The sequence below is a fragment of the Alosa pseudoharengus genome, unplaced genomic scaffold (genome assembly GCF_046254945.1).
Source record: "Alosa pseudoharengus isolate Yale_2024_CS ecotype anadromous, Long Island Sound unplaced genomic scaffold, YU_APseudo_1.1 YU_APseudo_1.1_scf_1, whole genome shotgun sequence".
Taxonomy (NCBI): domain Eukaryota; kingdom Metazoa; phylum Chordata; class Actinopteri; order Clupeiformes; family Clupeidae; genus Alosa; species Alosa pseudoharengus.
Window position 1 is genome coordinate 37,448,754 of NW_027468564.1, and position 12,500 is coordinate 37,461,253.

Here is a 12,500-nt window from a genome sequence, read left to right on the forward strand (position 1 = left end):
CCATAGACGGGGAATTTTCAGGTAAGGTGAACTCCCAGGTGTTAACCTGAGAATCATGAGTGTGTTGGTGCAGTCATGATTTTTTTAAATGTGCCTGCTGTATTCTATGTGCATCCGTCCTGTGTTCAAACCAGACCATGAACGGACTACGTTTTTGAAAAAGCATTAATATCTCCAAACATCTATTTCCGTTTTGCAGGAATAAGTGATGGACCATCGGTCAGTGCACTTACTAACGGTTTGGACACGCCAGAGGAGCGTTACGAAAAGCTAAAAAAGGTAATTTTACGGAAAAATAAAAGCTCGTGTTTTCACCTGATTCTTTTGGTTTTGCTCAACCGACGTCTCTCCAAAAATTGCAAAAATGCTCACTCATTTGTGTTCGATTAATAAAAACATCGTCACTTTTTTTCTGATCTTCAGCATTCCATGGACTTTCTCCTCTTCCAGTTCGGTGTTTGCACTTTCAGATATGATCATTCGGAATCAAAGTGAGTGGTTATGACACCCATGGAATAAAATGCACATTTTGATAGCCATGGTCCTCATCCTTCCTTTCATATATTTTCTTTCTCTTTTTTTGCAGGTATCTTACAAAGTCTTTTAATTTTTATATATTTCCAAAGCCATTTAGTAGGAATTCACCAGATAAAAAGTTTATTTGCCAGGTAAGATGGTCATTGATTTTTACAAAAAATGGCATACATGGTTGCACACAGGACCACATTTGATTCTGCATATTGTCTCTGTTGGAACAGCATATTGCAGTGTTTCCCATACGTTGACTTATTTGTGGTGGCCCACCACAATATCAACATTGACCACCACACAATGATTTTCTATGTTGTACTAAAATGGGATGAAATCCTTCCATTGTAGAGCTATGTGCACCTTTGCACAGCCTCTCCCAGTGTCTCTGTCCCTCAACAAACCTGCATGCCCATTTAAAGAAAACATAAAAAATCCTGTAAGGATTGTTGTTGGCATAGAAGACGACTGGCTAAATCGTGATTAAATCTGTTAGCATCATAACCACGCTGCGCCACCACACCACACCCCCATCACCTACCACCACAAATGTAATTCAGTTCTGTAGGAAACACTGTATTGTCTCTGTATGGAACAGTTCTCCATCATATGTTTATGGTGCTTATTTTGCTTGTTTACACTTTTTTTTTTTTTTTTCCCAGAGTTCCAGCATAGACTTTCTGGCTAGTCAGGGATTTGATTTCAATAAAGTTTTTCGTAATGGTGAGTTGTGTATGTGTGTTGGACTGCCTGTGCCTGTGTATATAATGCTTTTCTATTCAGGAGTGCCCAAATTGCTTTACAAGCTAATGACACACACACACACAACACACACACTCACACACACACACAGGCTGCTATGAACATCAAGCCATGCACATTAGTTGAAGTTGACAACCTAGATGCAATTAGTGTACCGCTATTTCACTGGTTAGTGGAGACACGACAGCCATCATTCACATGACCCGTCACCTTGAATTGTGTGGTCCCCACAGGGATCCCCTACTTGAATCAGGAAGAGGAGGTTCAGCTGCGTGAACAGTACGAGGAGAGGCGAAATCAGTCGAACGGGTCCGGCAACAACTCTTTCATCTCGCCCACTTCCAAGGGACCGGCCAACGTTCCAGATGAGCACAAGGACTTCATCAACCGGGTTATGTAAGTACGATTGGTGCTGCGGGGAGTCTCTGTGTTGAAGCTTGAGCCTCAGAAAGCTGTAGTCAGAGCTGCTGTCAACAAAGTGGCAGAAAGTATACAAACTGTCAACACTCTGAAAGGGGTTTGTATTCGAACAGTTTTTATTTGGTTGTTTTATTTTTAGATAAACATGATTTTATATATATATTTTTTGTACTATTCTTCCCAAAAATGACCTACTTATTGGCAACATCTCTAGACTACACATTTTGTGTGGCACCTAGTCCCAGCTTGGGTTGGATGGGCTTACTTTTTCCACTTGTTCAGCATCTAGATGTTTCCATGGGGATGTTTTCGGTTGTATTTATTTTTTGTGTTTCTTTGGTTTTTATGTGTTTATGTAGAGCGAAAGTAGAGGCCCTTATGAACAACTCTGAGAAGACGGTTGACTTGGATCCATGTACTGGGTAAGAATCATTGAAAGAGTTTACACACAAAAATGGTGGTTTATCAGGAAGACCGAAGTGTGGTAGAGTGCACATCCCTCCTTTCTTTAGGCCAGGTGCATTCATTTGCCTGAGTAACACCAAAGTCCTTTTAGGCAAGTCCCTCCACCCGGCGGCCATAAAGCAGCGCTTTTTGGCCGCTCATCGGGCATCCTACTCACCAGAAATGCGCGTGCGCAAGGCTTCACGACACCAATCTTGCTCCAGCAGCGAGTTCACCAGTCATGATTGGCAAGATGTCTTCACAACACACCATGATTGGCTCAATGTATTCACATGTCGACGTTTTGCTGAGGAAGGGGTGGGATATGTGTAGACAACGGCCATATACAAACTAGCCCCATGCATTTCTATGGAGGATTTTGAGTGCTGCGTCTCCTCATTAGAAAGTCTCTGGTAACACCCAGACCGGTCGAAATGTTGCTGGTTTTAATGGAATATTTGGGAGCTAAACTCTGGTGTGCGCACATTCGCTCCTTTTATTTTTTGTTTGATCAGTAAGACTGACCATGCTCATCTAACGGCCTGGGAACTGGACAGACATTTTCAACAAGATACACACCCACACTAAATCAAATATTTCTGAGTCAGTACCATGAAATTCTGTTTGTTACATTTCATTGGTTGATGGTACTGACTCAGAAATATTTGATTTAGTGTGGGTGTGTAAGTGAGATGGCAGGTTCTGTGATCCTTTTTGGATGCATGATTCTGACTCACACTTTTTTTCTTTTTTCATGTTGCTCAGTTTCCAGAGAAAACTGATCTACCAGACCCTGAATTGGAAGTACGTATTCAGAAATATACTGTTTTCTAACAAAAAGGGCGTGTATATGTAAATTGAAAGTTAATTCAATTGTGCTAATTATCCCACCGTAATCACACTACTTTTGTCTTGTCTGTCAGGTACCCCAAAGGCCTCCATGTAGAAACAGTGGAAACTGAAAAGGTAGGATGGAGTATTATTATTATTATTATTATTATTATTATTATTATTATTATTATTATTATTATTTCATTTTATTTGTTAGGGACCATGCACAATTTAACATGAATGTTAGCCTTAAGGTACGTTCTGATTAGGTGTCTTTCACAGCTGCTGACGTCCATTTTAGATTATAATCCTATGGAGTAGACGGTGTTTTAAAAAAAGCACTCAGCTTCTTTTAAAACGCAATCGTGGCTGTCTTTTTCTGCAGCTCAGAGCTGTTTTTAAAGTTAAGAAATGTTCAACTTCTTGTGGAAAAACGCCCTACGTCACACAGTTTTTTTGACAGCTGACCAATCACAAGTGGATAACTGCAACCTGTGGTTAAGATGCTCCCAGCTGCTTTTTGGAACAAAAACGATGGCAGATTTGTTTGTTTTTTTTCAAACTGAAAAAGCAATCTGCGCATCTTCTCTCGTCAGAAAGACGCCTAGCCTGAACGTACCCTTAGTCTCATTTACATCTACAGTCCCAATCAAGCCAGCTACTGTATTGGTCCATTGTAATCTTTTCTTTCAGGTGTTAAGTCTTTTAAATGATTTACTTTTTCAGTTTGTCTTTCTCCCTTTTCATGTGCCATTTTTTTCCCCTCCTAGAAAGAGCGTTTTATTCAGATCAGCAAGGTGGACGACGAGGAGAGGAGACGGCGAGAGCAGCAAAAGCAGGAGAAGGAGCAGGTGAGGGAGGCACACGTCCGAGTTTCTGAATTATTTAATTCTCAATTCTTTCTTTATTTTTTTACTTAATTATGAAATGAAATCTAGCATGTCTGTTTGCTGCAGCTCACTCACTCAAATAAAAGCTTGACAGGATTGTTCTGTTTGAACAACATTTGGATGCCCAAACTTTGCATTGAACATGTTGTTTATTCACAGGAGGAATTGAATGATGCTGTTGGCTTCTCCAGGGTCGTGCACGCTATCTCCAAATCTGTAAGTCAGTGGAAGAAATCAGGGAGAAAAATGTCCTTCCTCAAGTTTGAAATCTGCCACAGATTCATCAGTGTTATTGAGAAGAATTTTCTTGTTAACATGAGTTGTGTTTTTCTTTTTTTTTTCCTGTCCTGAACCCAGGGAAAGTTGGTGGTTGGCCACAACATGCTTCTGGATGTCATGCACACAATCCATCAATTTTACTGTCCTCTACCTGAAGTAAGTGGAAGGATATGTTGTTTTTTGTTTTTGTTTTTTGTTACAAGGCAGGGCTACAGAGAATACATGATGTATATTTCAAGTAATTTTGTTAGTCTTATAGATTCAAAAATGTATTTGACCTTTGTAACTTTGTCTGTACTGCTTTTTGCTGTCCAGCACTGCCTGTTTAAAACTACTCAGTCCTTATGTGCTTTGTTGTGTGGAATATTTATGTAAATTATTCTTTCCTAGGACCTTAATGATTTCAAAGAAGTGACTATGTGTGTCTTCCCCAGGTACGTCATTGTGGATGTAACTTGTTTTATTATCTAAAAATATATAAATAAAGATGATTATGTTATTGTTTCTGTAACCTGCACTGCATATTCTATACTTCTACATGTGTTATTCTTACAGGCTTTTGGACACGAAGCTTATGGCATCCACTCAGCCGTTCAAGGTAGATCCCTCCTATCCCTTTCCACCGTGATCTAGTGTCTTTAGTAGTGAAGTGTGAATGGTAGTTGGATAGGAGACGGATAATTAATTGATCTGTAAGACACTGATGGGTGGGGCCTCATAGCTGGTGATTTATAAAGTACTTTTGTTTAATAAATAAATAAATAAATAAATACATACATACATAAATACGCCTTGGTACAGTGTGAGCTGTGGTGGCCTGGAAAATTGGGAGTTTGATTCCCAGCTGCCGTTGTGCACTTCAGCAAAGCACTTAGCCCCGAGTTGCTTCAGGTAGTCTGGCCCTGTAATTGATTGATTGTCTGTTAGTCGCTTTGGACAAAAGTGTCAGCCAAATAAGTAAGGGATAATGTATAGAACGCCGGTCATTATTGGGAAAATAAGTCCTGACAGGGCGAACCGGAGCCCGACGTGCCAGTTTGTTAGTTTCGTTGTGGCTTTTGCTTAGAAACAAATAGTTCGCAACACACGCTGAACTTGAATCAAACGTTCTTTAGAACACAGCTGATCAACCGTCTGCCTTCACTTTTGAATGAAAATCCGTTGCCATTGACAGCGGTCAATATTTAGAGGTCCTTAGATGAAAATAATGACCAGTAGAACTTTGGGAAATCCTATTCGAGTCAATGGAGCGTTCTACTTGCGTTGTGAAGAGCCGTATAATAAATAAAGATGAAGAACTTTATGCACACGGCCCTGTGTCCTTCAGTTTTGGGAGGTGGTTGGGTAGTAGAAAGAGGAGTAATTTAATTCAATTAATCGGTGGTGAGTTGCTTATTTGTTTTGTTTCTCGTTCTTCTCACAGGAGCTGATCATGAACACCTCGTTGGCAGAGCTGGAGAAGCGGCTCAAGGAGAGTCCATTCAAGCCTCCGAAAGTTGGTACGTCACTCACCTCGGCATCTGCTGCTGGGACTCTGGTCTTGGTACAGACTGTTTGCAATTGTGGTTCAAGAACCTCGAGATTCCCTTCCTTCATCTCTAAAGCATTTTCACACTTACTGTGACCCTCCTATTTTCCTAGATGATAAGGGCATGTACTTGCTAAATGAATGAATGCATTCAGATGTAAGACCTTCTGAGTCCTTGTTGCCATGTTTGGATATGGGTTAGGCAGGCCCCAGATAGATTGGGTCTGCCGATTTGAAACGGCAACAATATTTGTTAACGGGGAGTTTTCCAGTTCAACAACTTACTCCCCGTTCTACAGTGTAGTCTGAGCAATTTAAATCTACGGTAGGCTGTGATCTTTAAACTCTGTTTCAAATGTTCCAATATGCATTTTATTCTAGAATGTTCTGAAGGGTTCCAAAGCTATGACACGGCGACAGAGCAGCTACATGAAGCCGGTTACGACGCCTATATCACAGGCCTCTGTTTCATATCCATGGCTAACTACCTGGGTAGGTGTCTGTGTCTGTCTCTGTCTCTGTCTGTCGCATATGGAGTCAAGTGATTGTGGATGTTTTACCGCTTGCTTTCTTGGTCTTGTTTCAGGCTCTTTCCTCCCTTCACCCAAATCTCACATTTCAGCCAAATCCAAACTCATCGAACCATTTTTCAACAAGTAAGCTCCTCCACTCGCTTTTGCTATTCTCTTTACCTGTAACACAATGTGTATGTGTTCATGTTGTAGTATTAATTGTATTATATTAGTATTTGTTTCCTAAGGTGTCATTGACAATGTAGCTTGAATGTTATTCCTCATTTTCTAAGTTGCTTAATGAGTAACTCTAACTCTGTACTGCCTGTATGATGAGGTTGGAATTTATTTTTGTGGTCGTGTTCTTAGGCTTTTCCTCATGCGAATCATAGACATCCCCTACCTCAACCTTAGTGGACCAGACTGTGAGTGTTTTAATCTTATTCTGTGTTTGTTCTTGTCTCGTGCATTTATTTTGTCCTGGGAGTGCTAGTTGTGATCTGTCTCTGTAGTAGTTAAGTCTTTTGTTGTTATCTTAAGTGGTCTATGTAGTAGTCATAGCTTTATGTCACTTATGTCCGCCCTCCTTTCCCAGTGCAACCCAAGCGGGATCACGTTCTCTACGTTACTTTCCCCAAAGAGTGGAAAACCAGCGACTTGTACCAGCTCTTCAGTGCCTTCGGTAACTATCCCAACACTGTGGCTATACCATATATTCAATTTTATTATTCACATATAAAATGTATCCTTTTTGTTTGTCTTAATTTAATAATCTTAAATTCTTAATCTTGTTTTTGGATGTGTAATCCAGTTGTAGTGGCTTCAAGTGGTAAATAGGTGTTGGTTGCTTGCACCTTTTTTTTTCCCGATCATGCCGTGCAGGATATGCAATTTGTTTACTGTTTGTCTGACTGTTTATGTTTATATTGACAGGAAATATTGTGGTGTCATGGATCGATGACACGTCGGCATTCGTCTCTTTGAGTCAGACAGACCAAGTGCAGATTGGTGGGTAACTTGTCGTTTCCGCTCGTTTTTTTGTTTTGTTCTATTTTTGTTTTTGTTTATATGGTCAGGGGCCCTTTGCACAAAAGCAGAATTAAGACATCCGGGATAAGTTACTGAACTGTGCTCAATGAATCCAAAACAAGAGCGTACAGGCTTAATTGGTTGCACTAAGACCAAGCCAGGATGAGCAGACACGGATTCATCAAGCCAGGTGAAGCCTATCCTGGATAAGTGCACGCTCACGGCTCTCTCAAATAGACCATTTCACCTCTATATACTGTACAAACTATTGAGCCTTTCTTCCATTCACGTTCTAAAAATGCATAGGATTCCAAGTGGTCAAAACGACTTATTGGCTTGATTCACTTTCCAAGGAAGCATAGACCAATGAAGGCTTAAAAGTGTAGTCCATGACTCAATTCCTATAAAAAAATTTTTTTTGTCAAATTCAGCACATTGTTGCAAACTGTTTGTTAGTGTTGCTTTAACAGACAGCCTGGCTTTGTTTGCTCTGCAGCCATGAACACTAGTGAGTTTGCGGAGAGTTACCGTATTCAGACGTACGCGGAGTACATACGGGCCAAGCAGCGTGACAAGCACCCAGCACGCCGGCGCATGGACGACGGCTGGAGCGACACGCCGTACTGTACCGCGGCTGCCATGACGACGGCGGCCTACAGCTACACCCATAACAGGTGTGTGTGTGTGTGCCCTGTGTGTGTGTGTGTGTGTGTGCCCTGTGTGTGTGTGTGTGTGTGCTCTGTGTGTGCTCTGTGTGTGTGTGTGTGTGCTCTGTGTGTGTGCCCTGTGTGTGTGTGTGCCCTGTGTGTGTGTGCCCTGTGTGTGTGTGTGTGTGTGTGTGCCCTGTGTGTGTGTGTGTGTGTGTGTGCCCTGTGTGTGTGTGTGTGCCCTGTGTGTGTGTGTGTGCCCTGTGTGTGTGTGTGTGCCCTGTGTGTGTGTGTGTGCCCTGTGTGTGTGTGTGCCCTGTGTGTGTGCGCGCCCTGTGTGTGTGTGTGTGCGCCCTGTGTGTGTGTGCGGTTGTGTTCTGCCTTTTTTATTTATTTATATTTTTCTGCACATTATTATGTGTGTAGATCTGCAACGGGGAAGCGCAGCATCAGCCCCATCCAGGAGGAACTGAACTCTGAGGGGGCCGAGGCCAACAGCAGCGGCAGCAGCGGCGGCAGTAGTAGTAGTGGCGCCAGCGGCTGGACCCACTACAGCAACGTGGACAAGGGCTTCAAGAAGATCAAGATGGACGGTATGGGGGAAACCCACCCTCCCTCCCTCCCTCTGTGTTAAAGCCTGTAGTCTGCTGCACCAAAGTCTGTGTTTAGGTAGGACCGTGTCTGTAAAGAATCACAGGCTGCTCTGCTGTGTACTGTAGATGGTGTCTGTATCTGTACAGCACCTGAGGTCACAATAAGTAGTCATGACTTAAGATATAGCGAAGGTGGCGAGGCCTTAGAATAAAAAATTCAGGAAAAGATGCAATCCTAATATGCAGGCAAAACTAAAGGAATTTTTCACTATGTGGGTGCAATGCCGGGCTGTGTTTATAGCTTTTCTGCTCGTCATTATTATTATTTATTATTATTATTATTATTATTATTATTATTAATGTTAAAGTACTGTATTCATGTAAGTGTATTTATTCCTTGGCAGGGGGAGGAACTTTTGATGGTGGGAGTGGACAAACGTATGCTGATGTTGTGGAGTCCAAGACTACAGACAGCTGGTTTAAACAGTACGTCTGTATTACGGCTTCACTTCCTAACACGGACAATCACCTCTGCATATTTTAATTAGAGACCCAGTCATGAGATATCTCTGTGTGTGTGTGTGTGTGTGATTGATTGGCTGCTTTTTCAACAGGCCGGCTGTTCACAGACCCAGCATGAGCCCAATACAGGAAGAGGTGGGACCTGAGGTGGCCGACACAGATGAGTGGCCGCAGCCATCAGCCAATCAGGGTAAGAAGAGTGGTAAACACAAGAAGAGGAAATCTGAGGGTGAGCGCTCTCTCTCTCTCTCTCTCTCTCGCTCGCTCCAACTGTCTCTATCTCTCTACATGGAGACTCTGTCTCTTGCTCTCTTGTGTCTTCTCTCTCCCCTCACTGACTGCCGAAGGGAATGATTGTTCAAAACGGTGAATCTGAGCAGCCCTTGCAACAACGTAAATGCTCCCTTTAGTGGTGGTGGCTATAAGAATTAAAACGCAGTTGGCTTATGTTCACTTCAAAGTTTGTATTTAAACAATATGACTAGTAAGAGTGAGGTTGGTAAAGGATGTCCCCCTCCACTGTTGTGACTCAAAGTACTAACTGTTGTGATTCTGCTACCTGCAGTCAGGATTGAAGTCATCCATTATCTCTCATAATGATATATTCTCTCTCTCTCTCTTTCGCGCTTTCTCTCTCTCTCTCTCTCAGAATCCACATCATCTGGTCTCTTCGATGTTCCACACGTCTGGTAGCAGGAAGAGTTTCTTCTTGCATCCTCACTTAATTCAACAAGCATAAAGAAATAAATATACCTAAATGTAACAACAAGCCATAAAACCTCTTTTGGCACAGCAACTACATGGGAGAGAATTTTGTTGTTTGTCGCTGGATTCTTAATCACAAATTCATGTTTGTTCCTCACACCTGTCCTGCCACCGTTTGTTCCAGTAGCCTCATGCTCTCAAAGCGAATGAGCTTGAAGATATGCGTCAATTTTTTTCCCCCCCTCACATAATCTCAATTTTTACCATTCTCCATTTCTAACAGTACATACCTATGTGATCAGCATTGTTTAAAAAGGTGCTTAAAGGTTGTGTTTTGTGTTCATCACTGGGTAACCTTTGAAATGTTTGAAAGAACCCCAGAACCTTTGAAGTGACTGCTTTTGAGAATATGTGATGGAAGCCTATGAGGATCTCTGCAGCACACTAAGTATATCCTTGTGTCCTTGCCCTCGCAAGCTTGTGCGTTCTTCATACCGAAGGAAATTGAATATGCTTTTGTGGTCTGGGTAGAGACCTCTAGTAGAAAGACAAGGGAGGTGCAACATCATCCAATCCCGTCTTTCACATTTTTTAAAGAAATTTTTGTTTCGTGACTCAGGACTTAAGCCAGTGAGTTGCGTTGCATTGTTTATCAGATGCGTGTTCATTTGGTGTATAACAATCACAATTTGTGTGATGTGCAAGACCAAGTTTAAAAAAAAAAAGGCACTTCAATTGTCACACAGCTTTTTGGTTTCAGTTTTAACTGTGGATGTACTCTTTATCTTGTCTTTTTGGGAGTGTGTGTGTGTGTGTGTGTGTGTACGGGAATGCACGGGAATGCATGTTTCAACGGTGGAACTTAATCGATCCTAAACCTAGTTATTGTATTGTCAGGGTTCTGTGAAATTTTAAATGCTGTTCAATATTTTGTCATGATCCTTTTTTTTAAGAATGAGAAAGTATGTCAACTACCAACAGGCCAACTTCATTTTTAAAAAGTAGAAGTCATTCATTTCATTTAAGAATAGTCAGTATTTATTGACCAGCTAATGATGGGAAAGATAGACATGGATATTTTTGTATGTAAATGTTATTTCTTTAGTGTTTTTTTTTTTTTTTGGACTTTCCTGTCATAATGCCACTCCCTGCGAAGCACTTGCAAAAAAAGAAAAAATGTCAAAGGAATGTTTAAAAAAAGTCAACATGAATATGTATACATGTTTGTGATGTTTATTTTCTTCCTTTTTGTATGATCAGCAAATGTCAAACATCCCCTTCTTAAGGGGGGTAAATATTAAAGAATGTTTCTTAGTAAGCCACATGTCTGGACGACTTAATTTTCCTTTTCTCTTTTCTGTAAGTGTGTAGTGGGTGGAACGCATCTTTAATCATGACGGCCAAATAGAACCATCGCCTATTTAGAGCACCAACTTGGGTGTGTGTTTTGTATGGTAAGCAGCTGTATGTAGCACTGTATGCCCAAGACAAAATTTCCCTTCTGGGACAAAGTTCATCTAATCTAAAACTTCATTTAGTAACCAAGGATGCATGATGTGCTGGTGTATTGCTATAGCCAAGAAATGGGTACATGCTGATGACTTTTTGCAGTTTGGTTAACTCTGGCACGTTGAATACATTCCTTCTTGGCTTCTGTTTAAAGGCAACTTGCTTTTGTATCTGTAAAATTAATTTGATGGTATTCTAGGGACAAATGAACAAAACCCCTGTAAATGAACAATACCCATCACTGCTTTATAAGTCAAAACATTGCTGTTGAAGGTGTTTCCAAAGATGCTGGTTGTCCTACTCAAATCGTTGGGTGAGTAGACTCAGGACACTGACTGTGGTCAGAAAATGATCTTTAAAAACATTTAAAAAAATACCTCAAAATTCAACTGATACGCAATGAGTGCAACAAACTGTCCCATACAAACACACGATTACATAGTAATCATATACCGTAGCTTATATGGAGGAGGCACAGTGTTTGTTTTTCCACATGCTGGCCAGCTTGGAACACAGGAAATGTCTGTGCCTTAAGTTATCAGAAATTGGCAAATCTGTTTCATATAATTATCTATTTTCAACACGTCAACAGTGCAGCCCACACCTGAGTTCCATCACAGTCCCTGAGAACTTCCACACTCCGTCTATATGAACAACAATAGAGCTTTCGCACTCTATTGTCACTGTCTATTTGAACAACAACACAAAATCATATGGTGTTTTCGGCTTGTTCAGTGCCAATGTCTTTTCCCCTTGAGTGTTGTGCATGTTCACTCTATGTTCTTCAGGCTCTCCATCGGGTTAAAGGCAGTTGACTTCTGTTTGACCTCCACGAAGCACAGACCTGGATGGGATGCGCCGTGCAAACTGGATAAAAAACAATGATCACAATAATAAAAAAAAAAGATTTACGATCAAAACATTGTAATTCTCCAGAATAGGCACTAATGTGTTGTCATTTCTTCACTTTGATCTGAGATTAAAACACAGATTTTGGTGCATACATTTATACACATGGAAACAGTCTGCATGTGTACTAAGCAAACCTCTTGGAGCAGATCTGAATGGAACATAGCCTTAACATTATGTCCTCACACACACGCACACACAGCCCCTATACCAGTATATAGTGTGTCTGTGGATCTAAAAGTCAGATATTCAAAATTCTGTGTACGTGTGTGTGTAAAAGATGTAATCAAACAAATTCAATCAATATTCAATAATATGTGAATAAAAGATTTATATATATATACAGTATATGTTCCATATGTTCCAATATGTGTTATAAGCCAATTACAAAA

At 41.0% G+C, this 12,500-nt stretch overlaps 2 protein-coding genes across 4 annotated transcripts in view; one reads left to right on the forward strand and one right to left on the reverse strand.

Annotated features, from left to right (window-relative positions):
- parn (poly(A)-specific ribonuclease (deadenylation nuclease)) overlaps positions 1-11,012 on the forward strand; it is an 11,383-nt gene extending 371 nt beyond the window's left edge. The window contains exons 2-26 of one of the 2 annotated variants that reach the window (XM_076288553.1): positions 1-21; positions 200-279; positions 424-491; positions 587-668; positions 1,191-1,251; positions 1,524-1,686; positions 2,070-2,132; positions 2,920-2,958; positions 3,078-3,120; positions 3,756-3,836; positions 4,035-4,091; positions 4,233-4,310; positions 4,545-4,588; positions 4,710-4,752; positions 5,578-5,653; positions 6,064-6,174; positions 6,269-6,338; positions 6,564-6,619; positions 6,790-6,876; positions 7,128-7,202; positions 7,720-7,897; positions 8,297-8,463; positions 8,868-8,949; positions 9,078-9,214; positions 9,635-11,012. The exon at positions 1-21 is cut by the window's left edge and continues 57 nt beyond it. In XM_076288553.1, the coding sequence (XP_076144668.1) occupies positions 1-21; positions 200-279; positions 424-491; positions 587-668; positions 1,191-1,251; positions 1,524-1,686; positions 2,070-2,132; positions 2,920-2,958; positions 3,078-3,120; positions 3,756-3,836; positions 4,035-4,091; positions 4,233-4,310; positions 4,545-4,588; positions 4,710-4,752; positions 5,578-5,653; positions 6,064-6,174; positions 6,269-6,338; positions 6,564-6,619; positions 6,790-6,876; positions 7,128-7,202; positions 7,720-7,897; positions 8,297-8,463; positions 8,868-8,949; positions 9,078-9,214; positions 9,635-9,678 (2,006 nt within the window). In that variant the 3' untranslated portion in view covers positions 9,679-11,012. The remainder of the gene's footprint in view (positions 22-199; positions 280-423; positions 492-586; positions 669-1,190; positions 1,252-1,523; positions 1,687-2,069; positions 2,133-2,919; positions 2,959-3,077; positions 3,121-3,755; positions 3,837-4,034; positions 4,092-4,232; positions 4,311-4,544; positions 4,589-4,709; positions 4,753-5,577; positions 5,654-6,063; positions 6,175-6,268; positions 6,339-6,563; positions 6,620-6,789; positions 6,877-7,127; positions 7,203-7,719; positions 7,898-8,296; positions 8,464-8,867; positions 8,950-9,077; positions 9,215-9,634) is intronic. The other variant, XM_076288558.1, reaches the window with a different exon arrangement.
- A 566-nt stretch (positions 11,013-11,578) lies between these two features.
- Positions 11,579-12,500, reverse strand: part of rexo5 (RNA exonuclease 5) — a 10,026-nt gene continuing 9,104 nt past the window's right edge. For both annotated transcript variants that reach the window (XM_076288542.1, XM_076288534.1), the window contains exon 19: positions 11,579-12,066. In XM_076288542.1, the coding sequence (XP_076144657.1) occupies positions 11,970-12,066 (97 nt within the window). In that variant the 3' untranslated portion in view covers positions 11,579-11,969. The remainder of the gene's footprint in view (positions 12,067-12,500) is intronic.